General features: G+C 44.4%; 1 protein-coding gene across 1 annotated transcript in view; it reads left to right on the forward strand.

The window, feature by feature from the left end:
- The window catches only part of STIM2 (stromal interaction molecule 2), a 106664-nt gene that overhangs the window by 68040 nt on the left and 15190 nt on the right, over nucleotides 1-23434 (forward strand). Inside the window, exons 3-7 of the mRNA XM_087724797.1 lie at nucleotides 7376-7490; nucleotides 15207-15318; nucleotides 17718-17833; nucleotides 20899-21076; nucleotides 21821-21998. Coding sequence (XP_087580923.1) covers nucleotides 7376-7490; nucleotides 15207-15318; nucleotides 17718-17833; nucleotides 20899-21076; nucleotides 21821-21998 — 699 coding nt within the window. The remainder of the gene's footprint in view (nucleotides 1-7375; nucleotides 7491-15206; nucleotides 15319-17717; nucleotides 17834-20898; nucleotides 21077-21820; nucleotides 21999-23434) is intronic.

A 23434-nucleotide genomic window follows, 5' to 3' on the forward strand; every position in this document is an offset into this window, starting at 1 on the left:
AGGCAAGCTGTTCCACTAGTTCAGGGGACAGCAAACCGTGGCTCTGGAGCCGCATGTGGCTCTTTCATCCCTCTGCTGCGGCTCCCTCTTGCTCAAAATATGTGTCACAACCGCCAATGTATGACACCCGCCAGCATGCGATTTGTTGAATTTTTCGACCAACCATGGATCGATCCAAGAAAAGTTTCAGAAGAAAACAAAACCTTTAATTCTACTCAGGAAATAGTCATGCACGAGAAGGATTTTGTGGCTCCCGGTGTTTTCTTTTCTGTGGGAAATGGGTCCAGATGGCTCTTTGAGTGTTTAAGGTTGCCGACCCCTGCATTAGTTAATTGTTCTTATTCTAAGTTGGATCTGTCCTTGATAATTTCCCATCCATTGCTTCTTCCTCTGCTGCCCTCAAGTGCTTTGGAGACTATCAATCAAAGACTGGACGTCCCTCTTGATATCTATCACCCATAGCTCTATCTCTGTTCCAGAAATGTAAAAGTCAACTTTTCCCGTTTCTTTCAAATACTACACTGTCCCGGCAATTTAAAGTTTGTCCTTTGTAAATCCTTCCCAGACCAATTTCATTCATGCTTCTTCCTGGCTTTGGGGCTTAATAATTCATTGGATGTCTTGTGGCATGTTGAAGGAACTGCAAATGAAGCTTAGGAATGCCACAGCTGCTGGACTTATGCAGCTGTTAAAAGGACTAAGGAGTCCCTCAGATCTTGGAAAACTTTCTGAAACCTAGCTGGAGGTGTTAGAAGGCTAATCACTGGACCTCAAAGGCAGGAAGGGGAAAAAAACAACATCCTTCCTGTTTTAAAAGTAGTGTGCAAATAATAGTTGGGTTTGTTTAGGCAAGATTGAGCAATTCTTATTTTAAGTATGTTGTAACCTTAGAATAGAATAGAATAGAATAGAATAACAGAATTGGAAGGGATCTTGCAACTCCTGACTTGCTTTTTAGCAAGGTGGGTAAACAGATTACCTGTACTTCTTACAATAAGGGATTTCTTCGAGGACTGGATCAATGCTGTAGTTCTTCTCCACGGCCCAGCAGGCTGTGGGGTAGGAAGATGGTATGGACACCTCCTGTAGCACTTTGTCGGCCAAAATGGGGTGCCCCCCTGAAGCCTGTTTTGGCCGTCTCAGTACTGCAGGAGGCCGTCCAGGCCAAAAACGTGCCGCAGAGGGGTGGCCCATGCCCCCCCCCATGCCCCATTTTGACCGCTAGAGGCATTGCGGGCTGGTCCTTTGCTATTTCCAGGCGGGACCTGCGGGACAGATCCAGCCCACAGGCCTTGAGTTTGACATCCTCTCCCCCTGCTCTACAAGGATCAGACGATAAGGCAAATTGAAATTGGCAATCGGGGGATTATTACAATTTACTATTTGGAACACATTTAGCCGCACAGCATTATAATTGCCACATACCTTTGCAAGTCTGTTCTTGTCCTTGAATAAAACTTTAGTGCTGACTTTGACAAGAATGCTCGCTATAGCGCAGGTTAGTTCCCGAGATTCAGGTACTAAAACAGTACCTTCTCCCCTCTTCTGGAAGCTTAATGCTCTACTGCAAGAAGAGAGTTTTCTTCCCCCTGCTCTAAATAATTACTCTAAATTGAGAGTTGCCTTTTGCCTCTCAGAAGCCTCAGGTGAATGGTTGAAAATGAAAGAGGCTGTCCTTTACTTGAAAAGGGATGGCGGCTTGTGAATTTAGAGTCAGAGGCATATAAATTTAATTCATTATGGTTGGTCACATAGTCAGCCAGGTGTTCAGAGTGGATTTGGCGGTTTTGTCTTTCCCGAGCCCCCTGGGAATAGGCTCCTGTTGTTTATTAATATTCGTGCCTGTTTGAATTCTGAACTCCCAGAGCCGCTTAAGCTTTCTCGCTTTCTATGGACTTGTCTATTTTGTGGTCCCACCAGTTCTGCTTCGAGGCAAGCGGCTCTTTTTGTTGTTGTTGCAGGTATCCCAATGCACCATTGTTACCTTTTTATTTTGTTGTTATTTGTAGTCAGTCTGTGTGATCTTTTTTGCGGCAGATAATTGGGTGATGCACTTTTTGGTCAACTTCTTTTATTGTTATTATTTTCACCATCCACATTGTAGCTTCTGAATAAGGATCTCCTCTTCTCTCCTTTCCCTTCTCTTCTCTCCTCCCCTCTCACTCCTCCCCTCCCTTCTCCTCTCCCTTCCCTTCTCTCTCCTCTCCTCTCCCTTCCCTTCTCTCTCCTCTCCTCTCCCTTCCCTTTTCCTCTCCTCTTCCTTCTCTCCTCTCCTCTCCCTTCTCTCCTCTCCTCTCCCTTCCCTTCCCTTCCCTTCCCTTCTCTTCTCTTCTCCCTTCTCTCTTCTCTTCTCTCCCTTCCCTTCTCTCTCCTCTCCTCTCCCTTCCCTTTTCCTCTCCTCTTCCTTCTCTCCTCTCCTCTCCTCTCCCTTCTCTTCCCTTCCCTCCCCTTCTTTCCCCTCCCCTCCCTTCTCCTCTCCTCTCCTCTCCCTTCCCTTCCCTTCTCTCTTCTCTCCTCTCCTCTCCTCTCCCTTCCCTTCCCTTCTCTTCTCTCTTCTCTCTCCTCTCCTCTCTCCTCTCCCTTCCCTTCTCTCTCCTCTCCTCTCCCTTCCCGTTTCCTCTCCTCTTCCTTCTCTCCTCTTCTCTCCCTTCCCTTCCCTTCTCTTCTCTCTTCTCTCATCTCTCCTCTCCCTTCCCTTCTCTCTCCTCTCCTCTCCCTTCCCGTTTCCTCTCCTCTTCCTTCTCTCCTCTTCTCTCCCTTCCCTTCCCTTCTCTTCTCTTCTCTCTTCTCTCTTCTCTCTTCTCTCCTCTCTCCTCTCCCTTCCCTTCTCTCTCCTCTCCTCTCCCTTCCCGTTTCCTCTCCTCTTCCTTCTCTCCTCTTCTCTCCCTTCCCTTCCCTTCCCTTCTCTCTTCTCTCCTCTCCCTTCCCTTCCCTTCTCTTCTCTCTTCTCTCCTCTCCCTTCCCTTCTCTTCTCTTCTCTCTCTTCTCTTCTCTCCTCTCCCCTTCCCTTCTCTCTCCTCTCCTCTCCCTTCCCTTCCCTTCTCTTCTCTCTTCTCTCTTCTCTCTTCTCTCCTCTCCCTTCCCTTCTCTCTTCTCTCTTCTCTCCTCTCCCTTCCCTTCCCTTCTCTCTTCTCTCTTCTCTCCTCTCCCTTCCCTTCCCTTCTCTCTTCTCTCCTCTCCTCTCCCTTCTCTTCCCTTCCCTCCCCTTCTTTCCCCTCCCCTCCCTTCTCCTCTTCTCTCCTCTCCCTTCCCTTCTCTTCTCTCTTCTCTCCTCTCCCTTCCCTTCTCTTCTCTCTTCTCTCTTCTCTCCTCCCTTCCTGTCCCCTCACCTCTCCTCCCTCCCTTCCTTCCTGTCTCCCTCTTATTTCTCCTCCCTCCTTCCTTTTCTCTTAATTTGTCTGGTCTTTTTATAAGAGTAAAAAAATGATATATGAAACTAGATAACTTTTTTGAGGGGGAAGCAGCGGAGGCAAATGAAGGGTCTTTTTTACAGGCACTTTTTGTAAGTACATGGCATACGCATATGGCACCCACACCCACAAATATGCAAAACACAGCAAAACGAGGCAGTCTTGTCTGAGTTAGGAAGCTAAACAGGCCTTTGGTCTGTTTAGATAGAAGTCTACCAGGGAACCCCATAGCTTTAGGCTACAGAAAGATAAATTAAAAAAAAAATTGCCCAGGAAAAGGGCAAAGACAGATTAATTTCATATTCTACATGGACATCATCCATCAAGCTTGCAATTGTAGAAGCTTTACAATTTCACCTACAGTATATGTACAAATAAAAACCTACTTAACATGTAAAAGTAGCGCTATCCAGCACAGATTTCTGCTTCAAGAAAGTAGGGAATTCTGAGGGTTATAACCAGAGGTGGTATTCAGCCAGTTTGGACTGGTTCGGCTGAAGCGGTAGTGGAAATCGCTGGTACGCCTTCCCACCCGCCCCGGCTCTGTGCCATCCTATTTAATTTTTTTTTAAATCAAAGATTCTTTTATTACATTTTCATTTTCCTTTATACAATCACTTAAATACTGTGCAGTTAAAAAAAAGAAGAAGCAATAAACAACTCATAACACTTCTACATACACCCTTCCTTCTACCCCTCCAACTTTCATTTCTCCCTTCCAACAATCCCCTCTTCTACTTCCCCTCCCCCTCAGCCATTCCTTTCTCCCCTTCCCACCATCTCACCCTCCTTACATTCCCTTCTCACTCCCTCTTAATTCCCCCCTCTTCTTTCCCTCTACACCTCGCTTCGGTGTATTTCTAGTATTCATTGGTCTATTTGTTTTGTACTAAAACAAAAGAAAAATAAAAGGAAAAGAAAGAAGAAAAGAAAAAAAGGAAAAAAAAAGCAACAGTATCTAAGTGCATTCATTGTTCTGAAAATTGAGTCTATATTTCCACCCTCCCCCCCACCCACCCCCTGAACCCCCCTCCCTGACCCCCTTCCGACTTCCCAGGTCCCATTCCCGGCATTGTTCTTTATCAAGCAAAGTCTGGAGTATATTGAAACCAAATAGATTAGAAGTTACAAAATAAAAATAAAAATAAAAAAAAATAAAGAACAAAAAAGAAAAGAATAATAAAAAGAAAAAAAGTCCTATTTAATTTTTGAGGGCAGGTGCAGGCACGTTTTTAATGATGGGTGCATGCACGGAAGGGGCGCACGAGCGAAGCGCATGCGCAGAAGGCCAGGTGCATGCGCAGAGATGGTGCGTGCACCCCCAGCGAACAGATGGTAACAAAATGTGAAACCCACCACTGGTGACATTGTATTTTTAATTGTGTCTTAGTTGTCTGCTCTAAAATTTTAATTTCTTCTTGATGGTGGTTTTGCTGAATGGAATAGCAGAGTTGGAAGGGACTTTGGAGGTCTTCTAGTCCAACCTCCTGCCTAGACAGGAAACCCTATATCATTTCAGACAAATGGCTATCCAACATCTTCTTAAAGACTTCCAATGTTGGGGCATTCACAACTTCTGGAGGCAAGCTGTTCCACTGATTAATTGTTCTAACTGTCAGGAAATTTATCCTTAATTCTAAGCTACTTCTCTCCTTGATTAGTTTCCACCCATTGCTTCTTGTCCTACCCTCAAGTGCTTTGGAGAATAGTTTGACTCCCTCTTCTTTGTGGCAGCCCCTCAGATATTGGAAGACTGCTATCATGTTTCCCCTAGTCCTTCTTTTCATTAAACTAGACATACCCAGTTCCTGCAACTGTTCTTCATATGTTTTAGCCTCCAGTCCCCTAATCCTTTTTGTTGCTCTTCTCTGCACTCTTTCTAGAGTCGCCACATCTTTTCTACATCGTGGTGACCAAAACTGGATGCAGTATTCCAAGTGTGGCCTTACCAAGGCATTATAAAGTGGTATTAACACTTCACGTGATCTTGATTCTATCCCTCTGTTTATGTAGCCTAGAACTGTGTTGGCTTTTTTGGCAGCTGCTGCACACGGCTGGCTCCTATTTAAATGGTTGTCCACTAGGACTCCAAGATCCCTCTCCCTGTTACTACTACTGAGGGGAGGACACTGTTAGTCAGTGTGACTTCCCAAAAACAAAAATAGGAATAATTATAATTATAATTATAGGCTATTGAATTGTGTGGGAGAATTTGCAGGTGTGTATAGAGGTGGCTAGCCCTCGACTTACAACCAGTGGTGGGATTCAGCTAGTTTGCACCACTTTGGGAGAACTGGTTGTTAAGTTTCTGAGCAGTTTGGTGAACTGGTTGTTGGAAGAAATCATTAGGGCAAAGAACCGATTGCTAAATTATTTGAATCCCACAACATTTCTGTTGCCCTTCATGGTTTAGGACCTGGCTACCTGAGAGACCGCCTCCTGCCACTTACCTCCCAACGACCAACAAGATCGCACAGGTTGGGCCACCTCCGGGTGCCGTCAGCCAGACAATGTCTGGCGACTCCCCGGGGGGGGGGTCCTTCTCTGTTGCTGCGCCGGCCCTGTGGAATGATCTACCTGCAGAGATCCGGACCCTTACCACTCTCCCGGCCTTCCGTAAAGCCACCAAGACCTGGCTGTTCCAGCAGGCCTGGGGCTGTTGATTGATATCCAGCCCCGTTTAGAGATGGAATGAGTGACATGAACTTTAATACTGTATTTTTATTTTTTATCTCTATTTTTTAAAATTAAATGTTTCTTGTCTGTTGTGAGCTGCCCAGAGTCCCTACGGGAGTGGGCGGCATACAAATTCTAATAAACTTGAAACTTGAAACTTGCTAAGTGAGACAGTTTTTAAAGGAAGTTCTGCCCCATTGTGCGACCTTTCTTGCCACAGTTGTTTAGAATTCACTGCAGTTATTAAATTTAGTAACACGGTTGTTAAGTGAAGTAGCTTCCTCAGTGACTTTGCTTGTCAGAAAGTCACAAAAGGGGATCACGTGATCCTGGGACATAGCAACCGTCATAAATAGGAATCAGTTGCCAAGCATACAAATTTTGACCGCGTGACCATGGGGATGCTACAACGGTCGTAAGCTTGAAAAAGGGTCACAAGTCACTTTTTTCAGTGCTGTTGCAATTTTGAACGTTCACGTCAAACAGTCCATGTTCCAGTTATTTTCTCCTCTATATTTTTGTCGCTCTTCACTGTTGGTAATGTATTTGTAGCACATGGACCAAGAGAAATATTGTCCAGTTGTGTCATATTTGAAATAAATAAATGATATTAGGTGTCTGTCCCTGCTTAGGGATTATTTCCAATTTTTTAAAATAACTATCTAAACAAATGATTAAGAATAATCTATGTATATATCAAAGCGAAATACCACTCATGCAGCATCACAAAATCTCCAAAAATGTAAAGCCTACAAACTTGAAATTTGGCACATAGGTTCCTCTTGGCTCCTAGGTGTTTACCAAGAAAGGATTTTTCGAAATGACCATCAGATCATTAGTATTTCTTATATTATTATTAACATGCTCTGATGCTAAGGTGTTACACGTTCTACTCCCCCTCCCCACCTGAAAAGAACTCTGTTCCAACTGCCACTTGGGTGTGGCCAGCACATGACTCATCCAGCCTCATCCAGCCCTAAACCTAGACATTCTAATCGCCCTACCAACCTGAAAAATGCTCTAATGCTAAGGAGTTAGACTGAGGGAGAGAACGGGATAAGATAGGAGAGGCCTCTGGGGGGGGGGGGCAAGCCTGAGGGTGAGAACGGAAGAGGAAAGGAGCTCGATCACTAAGCGGAGCACGGATATCCAGCTAGTGATTAGATATACAAGGAAATTCCTTGTCTGCCTGAACCTGGAAGAGAATAATTTGAGCACCGTTGGTTTGCGTCCTTACAACTTGCCTGACATAATGTGTTTCAAACCACAATTTTCTTTTTTCTTTTTAGTTTATCAGACAAGGTATGAACTCTAAAGATGCGTCTAATAAGCACAGCCACTTGCACAGGGAAGATAAGCACATCACCATTGAGGATTTATGGAAACGCTGGAAAACATCCGAGGGTAAGGCGCCCATTTTGTGCATTTTCCTTCTCCGTCCATTCCGCTGGGTTTAATAACAATAAAAAGCAATCTAATGCAATACAATTTAAAAACAAAAGCTGAAACATGTAAAGCCAAAGTAAATAACGTAACATAAATTAATCTCTCTTTTTTTTTAAAAAAAAAATGCTTCCTGCTTTTAGGCCTGGATCGCCTTGGGAAATGATGAACTTTTGAGCTAAAGTCACGGTTTTAATATTTTGTCAGAATATACTACGAAACGAGTTGTAAGCGTTTGGAGGCAAGTAGGAGAAGGTGTGAAAAAGCAGGTCCACGTAATGAAGATTCAATTCAGCCGATTCATTGCTAGAAGCCTATGTGCAGGAATCTTCTCAACTAATGGTTAGCTTATGCTAAGGAGTTAGATAAGAGCCAAAGACTTTCGTGAGGGGGGGGGGGGTTGACTTAAGTTCACTTGTGGCTACATAAGGATTCTAGGTTGATCCCTCTTTTGCCTCTGTCCCTAAATTCTGCCCTCCTACACCTACACCAGGGTGTCAAACCCAATTTTATTGAGGGCCGCATCAGGGCTGTGGTTGACCTCGGGGCCGGCCGGGCATGACCGACTGGGTAGGTGTGGCCGACTGGGTGGGCATGGCCAGCTTGACGCCACTCCCCCAAATGCTGGAATGTTTCCTCTTTGCATTGGGTAGAGCAGTCTGAAGCCACACTGGCCTTATCTTTCTCTTTACACTGGGTATACTGGGACGGCCCTGCGGGCCAGATCCGAACACATTGTGGGCCGGATCTGGCCCGCGGGCCTTGAGTTTGACACCCGTGGCCTAAACTGTCGAATCAAATCCGATTTTGGAAATGCAGGTCAAGAGTTAATGTAGAACTAAATCACAAATCTTCTTGAGTCAACAAGGATAACGCTTGGGATTTTTGGAATTTCTGTTTGCATTTGCGAATGTCAAGTATTGATTAAATAACCCCTTGTACAGTTTAGGAAAGCAACTCCCAATTCATAAGTATTCATAAGTATTAATCTCCCATATTTCAGGCAGTTTTTTGCATTCTCACTTAACTGAAATTTGTGCATTTCAAGACAGTTTGCCGTGTGGTTTGCGATTGCTAACAAATTCAATATTCTCTCTAATGCTCATTTAAAAAAATACAGATTTTACTGGAATCGCGTGCCAAAAACGAGGGGAGTACCGGGGAGTTGTGTGCGGGAGGGCCCACACCCATAATTCTACGCGTGTGACACCCCCCCCCCCGTGCATGCATGCACCCCCTTCTTTTTTCTCGCGATGGACCCGTTTTTCACCCTATCCAGGCTCCAGAGGCTTTTTAGGAGCCTGGGGAGGGTCAAAATGGTCTCCCCCTCCGCCTAACCTTCTGGGTTCCCTCTAGGGCCATTTTTCTCCCTTCGGAAGCTTCAAGGAAGCATCCTGAAGCCTCCTGAAGCCAAAAAATGGCCCAATGCACAAACCGGAAATTCATTCCCGTTTCAGGGAAGTCTCCAGAGGGCGAAAAACGGCCAAAAGTGAAGGCTGAAGTCAGCTGGCATTCTGGAGCTAACAGGGCAACGCCTCATGTGCCCTAACAAATGGCTCCACGTTCCACCTGTGGCATGCATGCCATAGATTTGCCATCACAGGACTAGAAGAATGGTGCCAGAGCATTAAGCTGTGGGAGGTGTAACAACAGAGGCTTGGTTGGAATGCTGAAAATCTGTCCTCTAGGATGGATGAGGGAAGTGCGTTTAAATGGGCTACGTTAAAGAATATCTTAGCCTGGGGAAGAACCAATGAAAACAGCTATTTGTCCCTTTTGTCAGCCAAGGGAAAATAAATATGAAAATTGAAGGGAGATGAGATAACCTGGGTAGTTGAATCAGGCACCCAATATATAGATGGTCGTAAAACACAACCTTGTTATTCTGCTAGAAAAGCTGTTACTTGACCATTGTATTGGCACTCTTAACAAATAGGACCTTCTTCATTGTTGAATAATTAATTATGAATTTTTCTCTGTGGCAATAACTGAGTAGTGTTAATTAAATTAAATTCATGTAAGCAAGCAGCTGCTTTGGGATATCAAAACTATCTCATGTAGCAGAATGATCCCAGGTAACATATATTTAAAAGCATTAAGATGGCTTAGTTTCTCTAATTAATATTACGGACCTATGATTATTCCAGACCAGTAGGTAATGCTTTTGTAGGTACCGTAATATTCCTGTTGTTATTACATGTAGGTGGAATAAATGTACACATTTTAATACTATCCAATGTCTTAACAAATCAAATCATGCACATCATGTATAAAAATGTGTGTCTCCTTGTAAGCAAACTATGTATTTATTTACTTGGTTCTCTAAATGGATCTTTGGTACAGAAATTCATAAACATTCCCAAACGATTATGGCCAGATGGACTTAATTAACCTTTCATTTTGCTTTTAGGTATTAACGTGTAAACAATCTATAAACAATTTCTCCTGGAGAGCTAAAGGCATCTCAGTTATTTATTTTATACGAATATAATTCTGCTGCTACATTTGTATATAGTCAGTGCCACCCCTTTGCAAAACAAGTTCCTATTTTGTTTTGGACTGGTGCAAAATAAGACGGTGGGAAAAACACTTCCCTCGTTTATAATGTTTGACTTCGTGGTGAACCCGTGTTTTAAAGATTAGAGTATGCGTTTGTTTTTCCCTCCACTTACCCCAACTTTTTATTCACTCCTACATACTGAATTGTCTATAGATTTGATTTAAAATGCCCATGTAAAAAGATTGTGCTAATAACATCAGATTCTCTGAACTTTCCTAAAAGGAATGTGTAGCCAAATTATGCTCCCGCCCGAACCCTGTCTAGAAAGATAACAAACAGCATGTTAGGCTCCTTCTTTGATAAGACAGCCATTTAAAGTTTTATTTTTAATCAACAATACTTTACTATTTCTTGACTGATTTATACGTTGAAGTTGAACGTATTAAGAACTCTAGTTTTATTCCCTTATTCCCCTGGCATCTAGCCCTCTCAATTCCTGGCAAATAGATGGGGAAGAAATGGAGGTAGTGACAGATTTTACTTTCCTGGGCTCCAAGATCACCGCAGATGGGGATTGCAGCCAAGAAATTAAAAGACGCTTCTGGGGAGGAAAGCTATGGCAAATCTAGACAGCAAACTAAAAAGCAGAGGCATCACCCTGCCAACAAAAGTGTGTCTAGTCAAGGCTACGGTTTTCCCAGTTGCAATGGATGGTTGTGAAAGTTGGACCATTAGAAAGGCTGAGCGCCAAAGAATGGAGGCCTTTGAACTCTGGTGCTGGAGAAGATTCCTGCGAGTCCCTTGGACTGCAAGGCCATCCAACCGGTCAGTCCTAGAGGAGATCAACCCTGACTGCTCTTTAGAAGGCCAGATTCTGAAGAGGAAACTCAAAATACGTTGGCCACCTAATGAGAAGGAAGGACTCCCTGGAGAAGAGCCTCATGCTGGGAAAGATGGAGGGCAAAAAGAGAAGGGGACGACAGAGAAAGAGGTGGCTGGATGGAGTCACCGAAGCAGCAGGCGTGAGCTTCAATGGACTCCAGAGGATGGTAGAGAACCGGAAGGCCTGGAGGAACGTTGACCATGGGGTTGCAATGGGTCAGACACGACTTCGCAACTAGCAGCAACATGTCAGTAATGAAATCTTAGGGGGGAAAAAGAGAGTTATGGCAGTGTGCATATTCTAGCACTGAAGTTAATAATAAAGCTGCTGGTGACCCCACTGGAGAGATCAATAGTAATAATGTTATTAATTATGGCAATTTCAGAATCCTCTTCATTTTTATTTCTCTTTGATTGTCAATTCCCCCCCCCCTTTTTTTGTAGATTTTAGCAGTGCAACAAGCGCTTAGAAAGGGGGTATGCACCGAAGAGTTCTGTGGGAATTTCCCCCCTTACATTTAGTTTCCCGCTTCAAAAGTTGGAGATTTTTTTTGCCAAAAACTTAGAGATGAAAGCGAACCCAACGTTCTTTTTCAAGAGGCCACGGGCCTTCTTTGTTTTTTTTTCCTCAAAGACGTTTCTCTTCTCATCCAAGAAGCTTCCGTTCTGAGTTCTTCTTCAGTTCCCAACTGAAGAGAAGCTCCTTGGATGAGAAACAAAACGTCTTCGAGGAAAAGAAAGGAAGGAAGGAAGGAAGGAAGGAAGAAAGAAAGAAAAGAAAGCAACTTTGGGACAACCTGAGTACTTCCACAGACACATGCAGGGAAAAATTAAGAAAGGGAAACGGATTTGCAGTGTGGGAAGACTCCCATCCCTCTCCTAGAAGAATGAAATATTTTCAGAAATATTAAAAAGGCAGAATATTATATTTCCCTGGATGAGAAGTGGAGAAACAATTTTTTTTAAAATAAAAAGACAGAAAGCAGACTCAATCTCAGGTTTTTGTGAGAAAGTTGGAACCAGCCTATCTACAAAACGAAAACCCTCCAGCTCCAGGATGATGGGATTAAGACATGACCCCTTAGGACAGTGGTTCTCAACCTGTGGGGCGGGACCCCTTTGGGGGTCGAACGACCCTTTCACAGGGGTCACCTAAGACCATTGGAAAACACATATTTTAGAAAAAATACGGAAAATAATGTTATGGTTGGGGGTCACCACAACATGAAGAACTGTATTAAAGGGTCGCGGCATTAGGAAGGTTGAGACCCACTGCCTTACTGAGCACGTGCGGCCTTGCCTGTTTGTCTTCTGGGTTTCTGGCACGCATGCACATGTGACGATCAGCTGTCCTTCGCGTCTGTGGCAGTGCCAGAAACCGGTGTGCGCATGCACGCTGGCCAGCTGATTGTTGGGTGCGCATGTGCACCAGAACCCAGGCGTTCGGCTTTTCCGGAGTGCAATCCCTTTGCGTGGGGCAATACCGAAAACCGGCCAGCGCATGCGCAACAGCCAGCTGATTGTCAGGGGCGCATATGCGCTAGAACCCTGAGGTTTGGCTTTTCCAGATCGCGGCCCTGCTGAGCACGTGTGTGTGTGTGTGTGTGTGTGTGTGTGTGTGTGTGTGTGTGTGATGTTTCTGCATGAAGGTTCGCCATCACTGTCCCAGGATTTGTACATGACACCATGAATGTCCGGCAACACCAAATAGAATACATGTTCTTGCACAGGAACAGGAAGCTCAAGTTCAAAGCCCAAGAGAAGGTATAAAAACCCCTCACTCTCAACTCCATGCAGTCAGCTGCATCCTTAAATCATTTGGTTCCAATCAGTTTCCTGCCTCCATTTTGTTTCCAGTGCCTTTCTCCTGTCTTGGAACTGAACCAGATGGATATTTCTTCCAACAGCAGAAAGGGACCAAAAATTTGGCCCCAAAAATACCATCATATTTAGCAACTAATTTCAGTTAGGGATCCGAAGTTGCCATTGCCCTGCAGACTCTGCAAAGAGACAATACGGTGATATATGCTACAGATAAGGAGCTTCATTGTCAACTCATAGACATACTGATGAATTAAGAGTGCATTTTTTTCTGCATAGTCTAGAAACATATACTTTACATGCCCATGCACACAACCCCTCTCTCCTGATCATGATCAGGCATGTCCATTGGAACTGTCTCAATCAGTTTATCATTGCAGGTATTGTAGTTGAGGCTTTTTAAAGGCATTTGCTGGAGTGACACCTCTACGTCTCTCTCCTTGAGATAATTCTCTGGCAGGATTAATAATCTCTTAGTGAACATAGCATGATGATTCTTTGCCAGATCGTCAGCCAGATCCCACAAGAAATCAATTTTATGGCGGACAGAACTCTTCGCTCTTTCAATAATGTGCAAAATTTTATGGCCTTCACTAAATTCTTCTCGTGACTGAGTTCACTTGAGAAGGATTTTTAAAAACTCTTATTTGCCTCAGAATTATGACTAGAGAAATAAGTTGAGGTTTAGCTGACTGGTCAGGTACCAGAATGAGATTTCAAGCTCATCTTACTTTATATTAAATATAGTTCATTTATAAATATTCAAATCCAGTGATGCTGGGATCAGCAGCTGCATATTTGTCGCCCTAAAATAATGCTATTTTTTTTTCTGAAGCCTTACACATCTAAATTCACAAAGTGATACCTCTGATGTTTTTAAGCACTTAATTTATTTACGTACTGTTCCTCATATTGAAGCATTTCAGCATTCTTTGCAATAAAAGCAGCAGGTTTTTTTTAAAAAAGAAAAAAAGCTTGGTAATAACAGCTAGGGATGTGCAGAGTTGAGAACCATAAATGGAATCTTCTGGAAAACTGTGGTTTGGGGGTGATTGCCAAACCAGCTTCCAAATGGCACGGCCGAAAGAGTTTTGAGATGAGCCAGTGTTGAACCGAACTTTCCAGATTTAAATGGTACATCGACAAAATGTTGACAATAAATAGCAGGTAGTAAAGTACACCAGAAATAAAAACAACTTAGGAGCAAACATTAGAAAAAGTTGACAATGGTTGACAGTGTTTATTAACATAAGTGTAATTTTTAGAGATGTAAAGGAAGAAAAATAGCATTCTCTTCCTTCCCTTCTCTTCTTCCCTTCCCTTCCATCTTCCCTTTCCTTTCATCTTCTCCTCTCCTCCCTTCCCCTCTCCCTTCCCCTCTTCCCTTCCATCTTCCCTTCCCTTCCATCTTCCCTTTCCTTTCCTCTTCTCCTCTCCTCCCTTCCCCTCTCCCCTCTCCCCTCCCCTCTTCCCTTCCATCTTCACTTCCCTTCCCTTCCATCTTCCCTTTCCTTTTCTCTTCTCCTCTCCTCCCTTCCCCTCTCCCCTCCCCTCTTCCCTTCCATCTTCGCTTTGCTTCCCTTCCATCTTCTCCTTTCATCTCCTCTCTTCCCTTCTCCTCTCCTCCCCTTCTCTTGTCCTCTCCCCTCCCCTCTCCCCTTCCATCTTTACTTCCCTTCCTTTTCACCTTCTCCAACATAGTTCATTGAAAATGCCGCACCTTTTTGTGCTTTAATATTTACCCTGTTTCCCTGAAAATAAGACCTCCATGGATAATAAGCCCAATCGGGCTTTTGAGCGCATGCGCTAAAATAAGCCCTCCCTCAAAAATAAGTCCTCTCTGAAAATATCGCAACACAGCAGCAGCCATGAGGGGACCATGCTCGCTACCTCCTGCACCTCAAAAATAATAAGACCTCCCCCGAAAATAAGGCCAAGCGCTTATTTCGGGGGTCAAAAGAAAATAAGACCCTCAAAATAAATGCTTGGCCTTATTTTCGGGGAAACATGGTATATACCGCTTGTGTTTCTTGACTTCTTACCCGTCATTCTCATTGTCTTCCTTTGGTGTCACACACATGCCAGAATTACACAACTTGTATAGGAATTCCGAAGGAAATACATTGACTCCATTGTGTGTGGGAAAAGATCCCAAATCAATTCGGAAGCCAAGTTCTGCAGTAGAGGATGGCAGGGATCAGAAAGCTCTTAGAGTACATTTTATCGGTCACAAGATTTTAGGTTTCAAAGACGCCGTGGAATTTTTTAATAAAGGAACATTTTGAAGAATTACTTGCTTATAATCTTTTGATAATCTTCGTTCTGATGAGCGCATGATGAGAACGGCAGACTTGCCAGTAAAGTACTTAAACATGTTTTGGTTTTTTTTAAACAAAAAAAAAATATTTGGACTGTGGATTCAGTTCTTGATAATCAGGCCTGTGGAGAATAACGTTTGTTTACATTTGTTGTAGTTCACAATTGGACACAAGAAGAGACGCTTCAGTGGTTGGTGGAATTTGTCGAACTTCCTCAGTACGAGAAGAATTTCAGAGAAAATAATGTCAAAGGAACAACATTGCCAAGGTCCTTTTTCCAATCTACTTAATCTCAGTAGAAGTTGTACCTTGATATTGTCCATCTTGATCACTATTTGGAAAGAATAAAGCAAATAGAACAGAACAGAATGGAGGAATATGGACTAGAATAGAAAGAGGAATAGAATAGCAATAGCAATAGCACTTAGATTTATATACTGCTTCATTGTGCTTTACAGCCCCCTCTAAGCGGTTTGCAGAGTTAGCATATTGCCCCAAACAATCTGGGTCCTCATTTTACCCACCTCGGAAGGATGGAAGGCTGAGTCAACCTTGAGCCTGGTAAGATTTGATCTGCCAAAATGTTGGCAGCCGTTAGCCAGCAGAAGTTTAGAAGTTTAATAACATTTGTATGCAGCCCAATCCCATAGGACTCCGGGCGGCTTACAATACAACATAAATCAAAAAGGAAAGAAGAGAAGAAAAGATAGATTTAAAAACATAGATTTAAAACACACCATGCACTCCATTCTAAGTGGGGCTGGACTGTATTTGGGGTCAACAGCCCCAGGCCTGCCGGAACAGCCAGGTTTTAGTGGCTTTACGGAAGGCCGAGAGAGAATGGGAAGGGTCCGGATCTCTGCGGGTAGATCATTCCACAGGGCCAGGGCAGCTACAGAGAAAGACCTCCCCCAAGTAGTCGCCGACCGGCATTGCCCGGTCGACGGTACCAGAAGGAGGCCCAGCCTGTGTGATCTTATAAGTCGTTGGGAGGTATGTGGCAGGAGGCGGTCCCGCAGATATCCAGGTCCCAAGCCATGTAGGGCTTTAAAGGTAATGACCAGCACCTTGAATCGCGTTCGGAGACCGATGGGAAGCCAGTGCAGCTCGCGGAGGATAGGTGTAACGTGGGTATACCTAGGTACACCCGATATCGCTCACGCGGCTGCATTCTGGACCAATTGTAGTCTCCGAACACTCTTCAGGGGCAGCCCCAAGTAAAGTGCCTGCAGTACTGCACTCTAACCACTGCTCTACCGTGGCTCCGGAATAGAATAGGGATAGGGATAGGATAGGATAAGATAGAATAAAATAGAATGGAGTAGGATAGGATAGGATAGAATGGAGGAGAATAGGATAGGTTAGAATAGAATAGGTCATACAAATACATTCATCATAAATCAACACAGTGATAGGCATCAGATACTAAATAAGCAATCAACATAAGTGATACTGGGATATTAAAAAAAAGAAAGCATTTTCTGGGAAACACACATACTTCGTTTGTTTTTATCATGCTTCCAGCGTGCATCGAATACGAACAGTGAAATATATCAATGCCAAAGTAATTTAGATATTTATATTAAGATATTGTTTACAGATTCTTTTCTTCGGTGTAGGATTATGTATTTACACGACACAATTATATCTGTAATGATTAGATGTGATTACATGGCATTTATGTCCATTATTTTTAAAGGCTACAAGTCGGAAGCCTAATTATATCAATCTACAAGTCTCTTGTGCAACAGCACAGCCACTGTCCTTCAGTGGGAATATTGTAACCTGTATTTCATATATGAGGGATTTAAGGGACAAAATTATAGCCTTAAACATTGCACATGTGGACAGACAGACAGAGAGAGAGACACAGACACACACACACCAAATTTAGCTTTCTGGACATGAAGTCTTTGCTCTTACCACAACACCGATGATGATTTTGAAGTGGCTGTGGATGAGGATGAAGATGAGGAGGTGATGGAGTTGGAAGAGGAGGAGGAGAAGGATATAACATTATTGAGAAGGACGGTTCCATCCTTTATGCAGGATGTTCTTTAGCCAGCTGCACAAATCTCACAGATGGACATTTTTGTGTACAGGTAGACTAACAAAAGTTCATTTAGTGGCCAATCAAAGTTACAATGGCACTGAAAAATGTGACTGTATGACCATTTTTCACAGTTACGGCCTTTGCAGCATCTCCATGATCCTGGGATCAAAATTCAGGCACTTGGCCATGGGCTCATATTTATGACGGTTGCGGTGTCCTGGTGTCACGTGATTTCCCGCTTTGGGACCGTCTGACAAGCAAAGTCAATGGGGAAGCCAGATTCACTTAACAACTAGGTTACTAACTTAATTAACTGCAGTGATTCCCTTAACAACTGTAAAATTGGGCTGAACTCCCTTAACAAATGTCTCTCACTTAACAACAGAAATTTGGGGGTCGACTGTGACAATATGTCAAGGACTACCTGTATTTATTTTAGTGTATTACAGACATTTTGTTATTTCTGTCCTGTAATCCATGAAACGGCTGATTGGAAAACCACAGGGCCTCCGCGATTGTAGATTTTTGAACACAACACAGTATGCATTTTAGTTACGCCCTTAAGAGTTCTTTTCAGGACAGCATTCTTAAAATCCCCATTTTATTGTGCACAGGATAGCAGTTAATGAACCTGCGTTTATGATGTATCAGTTGAAAATTATTGATTGGAGCCACAGGCAGAAGCTTCACCTGAAGGCCTTGGATGTGGTTTTATTTGGACCTCTTACACGTTAGTATAATCTTCACTATCTTCCGTAAAAGTTTGTGTTATTTGTAACCACTAGCAGAGTTAATGCTTTCTGATATTCCTCCCACGTTGATGCTTCTGTGTATATTTACAAGTGCTATTACTTAATGACTTTGTGAATGAATTTCCATCCCATTTTGACATATTTGTGTCAGTGACGTGTTGTGGCCCGCCAGGGACCAGCAGAGCTGGCAGCAGATTCGGGCAGTGAGGAGGTTGGGGAAGAACATGGGCCAGTCATGGAGTCTTGGGAAGGCTCTGACGAGTGCTGTGTGCAGAGATGGGGCCAGGGCTGTCTGACAGTTATCAGCTGCCTTCGGAGTCAGACATCAGTGAGGCAGATGAACAGCTGGAGCCTGTTCCCAGTGTGCACAAATACAGAATTGCCAGACGAAGGGAACAGCTAAGGAACAAGGGTCAACTTGGGAGTAAGGCCACAGCTGGACATTGAATGGCCCCTCCCAGAGGAAATAAAAGAGGAGCGAAAGGGGAGTGGAGTTTGCAGGAGGCAATGTTCATTCCTGCATTCTTGCCAGGTATTGCAGCATCTGAAAGATATCACCCTGGTCATTCTCCAAGCATGATAAAAGTTGGTAATTGTGAACTAACTTGAAAGACTGTAGGAGAGGAAAGAGGGATTTGCTGGAGAGGAATTCACTATAAATTAAATAAAAGGGGTTTATCGGGACCAGGACTCAGCTTCGTGTTGCTGGGGAAGCCTAGGGGAAAACATGAGGAGGACAAAATAAATAGCAGAAGGGAAAATGTGAACATTTACATCAGGAGCCCAATTACTCTTGAACCAGAGTAGAAATTACCATATTTTTCAGAGTATAAGATGCACCTTTCCCCCCAAAAAAGAGGGTGAAAATTTGGGTGCATCTTAAACACCCCCCCTCCCCACCGGGCCGCTGCTCGTAAACGTGGTCACCTCATGGCTGCTTCACCCCTGGGACTATACCCGGCTCTTCAGGAGCCTGCTCACAAGGGAGCAGCCGCCCAGCAATTCCTCCCTCTGGCCAAGCAGAACGCCACTCCCCAACCTAGCGATATCCCGAAGGTGCCAAGCTACATGAGCGCCTTTCCCCCCGGCTCTTGCGGCTTGGCGTCTTTGGGATACCGCTAGGTCGGTGAGCAGTGCTCTGCCTGGCCAGAGGAGGGGGGTTGTCCAGGGGGCTTATTTTTAGGGGGGGCTTATATTTTTGCCCACCCAAAAAATGTGGCAAGGCCTTAGTTTCAGGACAGGTCGTATTTTCGGGGAAACACGGTACATTACCAAAAGCAGGTTTTCCAAAGTAGCAGTTAATATAAGTAAAAAACAAGCAGTTTCACTTTCAGTTCTCGGCTAAGCCAGGCTCCTTCCTGTCTCCTTCTTGCTCACACAGCAAATTTCAGAGTCCAAATAGCCCTCATTGGCTGACTTAGTTGCTATGCCTATTCATTGGCTGACCTAGTTACCATGTGTCACCTGAATACCATGGATGCTGGTAGGCAGAGGCAGAATTTTTTCTCTTCTTATTTTCCTCCTCAAAAGCTAAGGTACGTCTTATACTCCGGAGCGTCTTATACTCTGAAAAATGCGGTACTAGTTGTTGCAGCAATACAACATCCTACCCCATGGGCTTTCTTCCTTTATACATGCTATATATAAAGCCTGTTCATAGGAGAATAATGCAGATCCAGTTATATATGTTAGGAAAATTAAAATGTTGAGAAACCTGTAAAGTCACTTTGGTTTAGCCATTTGTGGTGCTCTCCTTGCCTCCGCGTGGAAAGCCTGTTGCATTTGCATAGAACAACCGAAGCAATAGCAATAGCAGTTAGACTTATATACCGCTTCATAGGGCTTTCAGCCCTCTCTAAGCGGTTTACAGAGTCAGCATATTGCCCCCAACAATCCGGGTCCTCATTTTACCCACCTCGGAAGGATGGAAGGCTGAGTCAACCCTGAGCCGGTGAGATTTGAACAGCCGAACTGCTGAACTAGCAGCCAGCTGAAGTAGCCTGCAATGCTGCATTTAACCACTGCGCCACCTCGGCTCTCTGCTATTCAAATATAATTTAGGTCAGGCACCTGAGAAATCCTCTGGGGTGATTATTAATTGCTTCCCAGCATGGGGAGTTTTACATTTTATTTCTTTTAATTTTGTCGAGTCACAAATGATTGAAATAGACGTGGATATGGCATCTTATGCTGGTAAAACTATTTCTCCGTGTTTATTTTTATTTTTTTAGATTTGTTTGGCAAGGCTATTTTAGACTCACACCTGCCCAACTGGATATCTTGTTCTTTAAGCAAGTCAAATAAGAACCCTGCGTGATTATTATGGGATTCTTTCAATTTTCAGGAGCGTGGGGCAGACCATAGGTTACAGAAATCCCCCCCCCCTCGCTCCTTCAATCTAGTCAATGTACTTAGTTCTTTGGAAACAGGCTTTTAAATGTTTAAAAAAATATTGGACTAGGTTAGACACGGTAAAAAAAGAGACCAGGAATTCGAGTAAGATAGTTTTCAAAGCAAGCGGTGGCTGTTCCATCCCAAGGACTGGCCCATAGATTTCCACTGCTCTCCTCTCCTCTGCCTTCTGTGCATCCGCAGGCACTGGGCCCAGCTGTTCTTCCTCTTCCTCATCTGCTACCTCCAGACCTGGGGGCTATTGACTCTCCATCTGAGGGCTGACGGACGGCCCAGGCTCTGCCTCTCTCTGTCTCTCTCTCTCTGCCAGCTCCATTCCCTCTTCCCCCTTGGAGCTCCCAGGTTCCCTTGATGCTGACCCCAACTCCCAGGCCTCCTCCTCATCTGATTTGTCTCCCGGAGGGGCCAGCGGCCGACAGGCCACAACAGTAAAGTTAAAAACAAGCCAAAGTCGTAAACTCTACCACAAGAGATGTCTGAGTAACATGTATTTTCAGTAAAAGAGAGTTTTCGAAATCTTTCCCAGGTCTACATCCGAGAAGGATAAGCAGTGCCTCTTTTCTTTATCCGAAAAATAATGCCGAAATACGTTTTTTTTCCTCCCCCAAACTCACCTCGCTGTCTTTTCTAGGCCCACCCCACAATTGGATGAAAGATTTTGTACTCACAATCTCCATCATGATTGGTATCGGAGGTTGCTGGTTTGCCTATGCACAGAACAAGACTTCAAAAGAGCACGTTACCAAAATGATGAAAGACTTGGAAAGCCTTCAGACCGCCGAGCAGAGTCTTTGTGAATTGCAAGAAAGGTATTTTGAGAACGCTGGGATTATATACTCCATTAGGGTGTTCAAAAACTGTACAGGATTGTTATTACAAAATGTGGCATGCCCCAAAGCTGAGAAAACAGTGGCTTCCAGCTGCCCTTTACTTTACATTCTCTCTATGTTAAGCTTAGTTAAGCTAGTTAACGTAAAGTTAAGCTTATATTAAGAGGAATATTGATGTCAACTCATGAAGTTGCCATGGTGAGGAAAGGGTGGGGGGGCGCATTCCACGCATACCTTCGGCTAGAGTTGGATCTCAGATTACCACAGCAGGCTCGTGTGAGGTGCACCTCCTTGGAGAATGTGATTTATGACACAGACTGAGGGAAGGGAAGGAACAGCTATACTTCAAATGAGGCTCAGATCTGACTGCAATAGGGTATTGCCAAAATGGTGCTCCTACTAAATGACTGGTTTTTCTTTTGAAACTTGGCTCGAGTCTCATGAATCAATTAGGGCATATCTTTCAGAAACCTGACAGTTGACATGTTTGATTAAGCCAAAATGCTCCTGGTCTGATTTAGCATAATTTCAGAATGAAACCTGACCGATTTATCAAGAGATTGGCAATCGTTCACTATTCTGCCCTCCACTTTGATGCGATGCTTATAATCATGTTCAAAAGTGTTTGCCCAGTTAATTGAACCGTGCACGGAAAGAGATAAATGTGGTTATTTTTTATTTTTTTTGCTAAAAATGTCCCCCCCTCTCCCCCCCCCCACAAAGGCTTGAAAAAGCACAGGAAGAGAATCGCAACGTTGCCGTAGAAAAGCAGAACTTAGAACGCAAGATGATGGATGAAATCAGCGATGCCAAACGAGAAGCCTGCCGACTCAAAGAGTTGAGGGAAGGAGCCGAATGTGAACTCAGCAGGCTTAAATACGCAGAAGAGGAACTGGTGCAGGTATTTTCCCAGTTACATTCTAAGCTTCGGTTTGCATCTGAGCTCCGTGCCGCTTGCAAAAATTCTTGTACTTGTAAAAAAAACTTCAAACTTTACATCTAGAAGCCGTTATCTCTGTCTATGGAGATTCTCAGTCATCTAGTGTTGTGGCAACAGACTCGGATAGTGAGGATGTTGGGGAGGAAGATAGGCCAGTCCTGGAGTCTGGGGAAGGCTCTGATGAGGGCTCTGTGTTGGAGGCAGAGAGGGGACCAGAGCCGTATGTGAGTTATCAGCTGCCTTCAGAGTCAGACATCAGTGAGGCAGATGAACAGAGTCTGTTCCCAGGGGGCACATGAGCATTGCCAGACAAAGGGAACAGCTAAGGAACAAGGGTTGACTTGGGAGTAAGGCCACAGGTGGACGGTGAATGGCCCCTCCCATAGGGAATAAAAGAGGAGCGAAAGGGGAGTGGAGTTTGCAGAAGACCATTAGTTCATTCCTGCATTCTTGCCAAGCATTGCGGCGTCTGAAAGATATCGGCCTGGCCACTCTCCAAACCTGATAAAGATCGGTAATTGTGAACTATCTTGAAAGACTGTAGGAGAGGAAAGACTTTGCTGGAGAGGAATTCACCGTAAATTAAATAAAAGGGGTTTATCGTGACCAGGACTCGGCTTTGTGCTGCTGGGGAAGCCCAGGTCAGAACATTCCCTCCTCATCCAAGAAGCTTCTTCAGCTCTGACTGGATAGCGGGGAATGGAAGGATTTATCCTCCTTGCAGTCAGCTGGCCATTAGCATTCTTTTAAAGTAGGGTGTCGAACTTGATTTCATTGAGGGCCGCATCAGGGTTGTGTTTGACCTCAGGGGGGCATGGCCAGCTCGACATCACTCGTATCAGTGGCGCCTGTGGTGGCCTGAGCGCTCTGCCAGAGAAAATGGGCTCCCAGGTTCCGTTTCTGGCTGTGACAGCCTCCTGCAACCCTCTGCCAATGAAAATGGAGCTCAGAAGGGCTGTGGGAGGCCGTCGCGAGCTCCGTTTTCAGCCGTGATGGCCTCCTGCAACCCATACAAGTTCCGTTTTTACTGGCAGGCTGATCCTTCACTGTTTCCAGGGCAGCAATTATCTCTGTACATTTCTATGATAAAGGGCTGTTCTACTGTGGCTTTTGAAGGGTAGAAGTACCCAATCTGCATTTGAATCCGATCTTCAAATAAAAGGTTCTCCATCATTTTGTTCTAGATAAATAAACAGGGGTGGGTTTCAACCGGTTCGCGGCGGTCCCCGCGAACCGGTTGGTCGGCGAACCCGGAAGTAAGTAACTTCCGGGAACGGCGAAGGGCCCGCCCGCCCGCGCTCCTTACCCGGTTTTGACGAGTTCTGCGCTTCCACGCATGCGCAGGACGCATACAGCGCCTGCGCGATCCTCCAGGAGCAGCTGGAGCATTGCACAGA

The sequence above is a fragment of the Thamnophis sirtalis genome, unplaced genomic scaffold (assembly GCF_051295495.1).
Source record: "Thamnophis sirtalis isolate CommonGarterSnake01/CBP01778 unplaced genomic scaffold, rThaSir2_p1.2 scaffold_10, whole genome shotgun sequence".
NCBI lineage: Eukaryota > Metazoa > Chordata > Lepidosauria > Squamata > Natricidae > Thamnophis > Thamnophis sirtalis.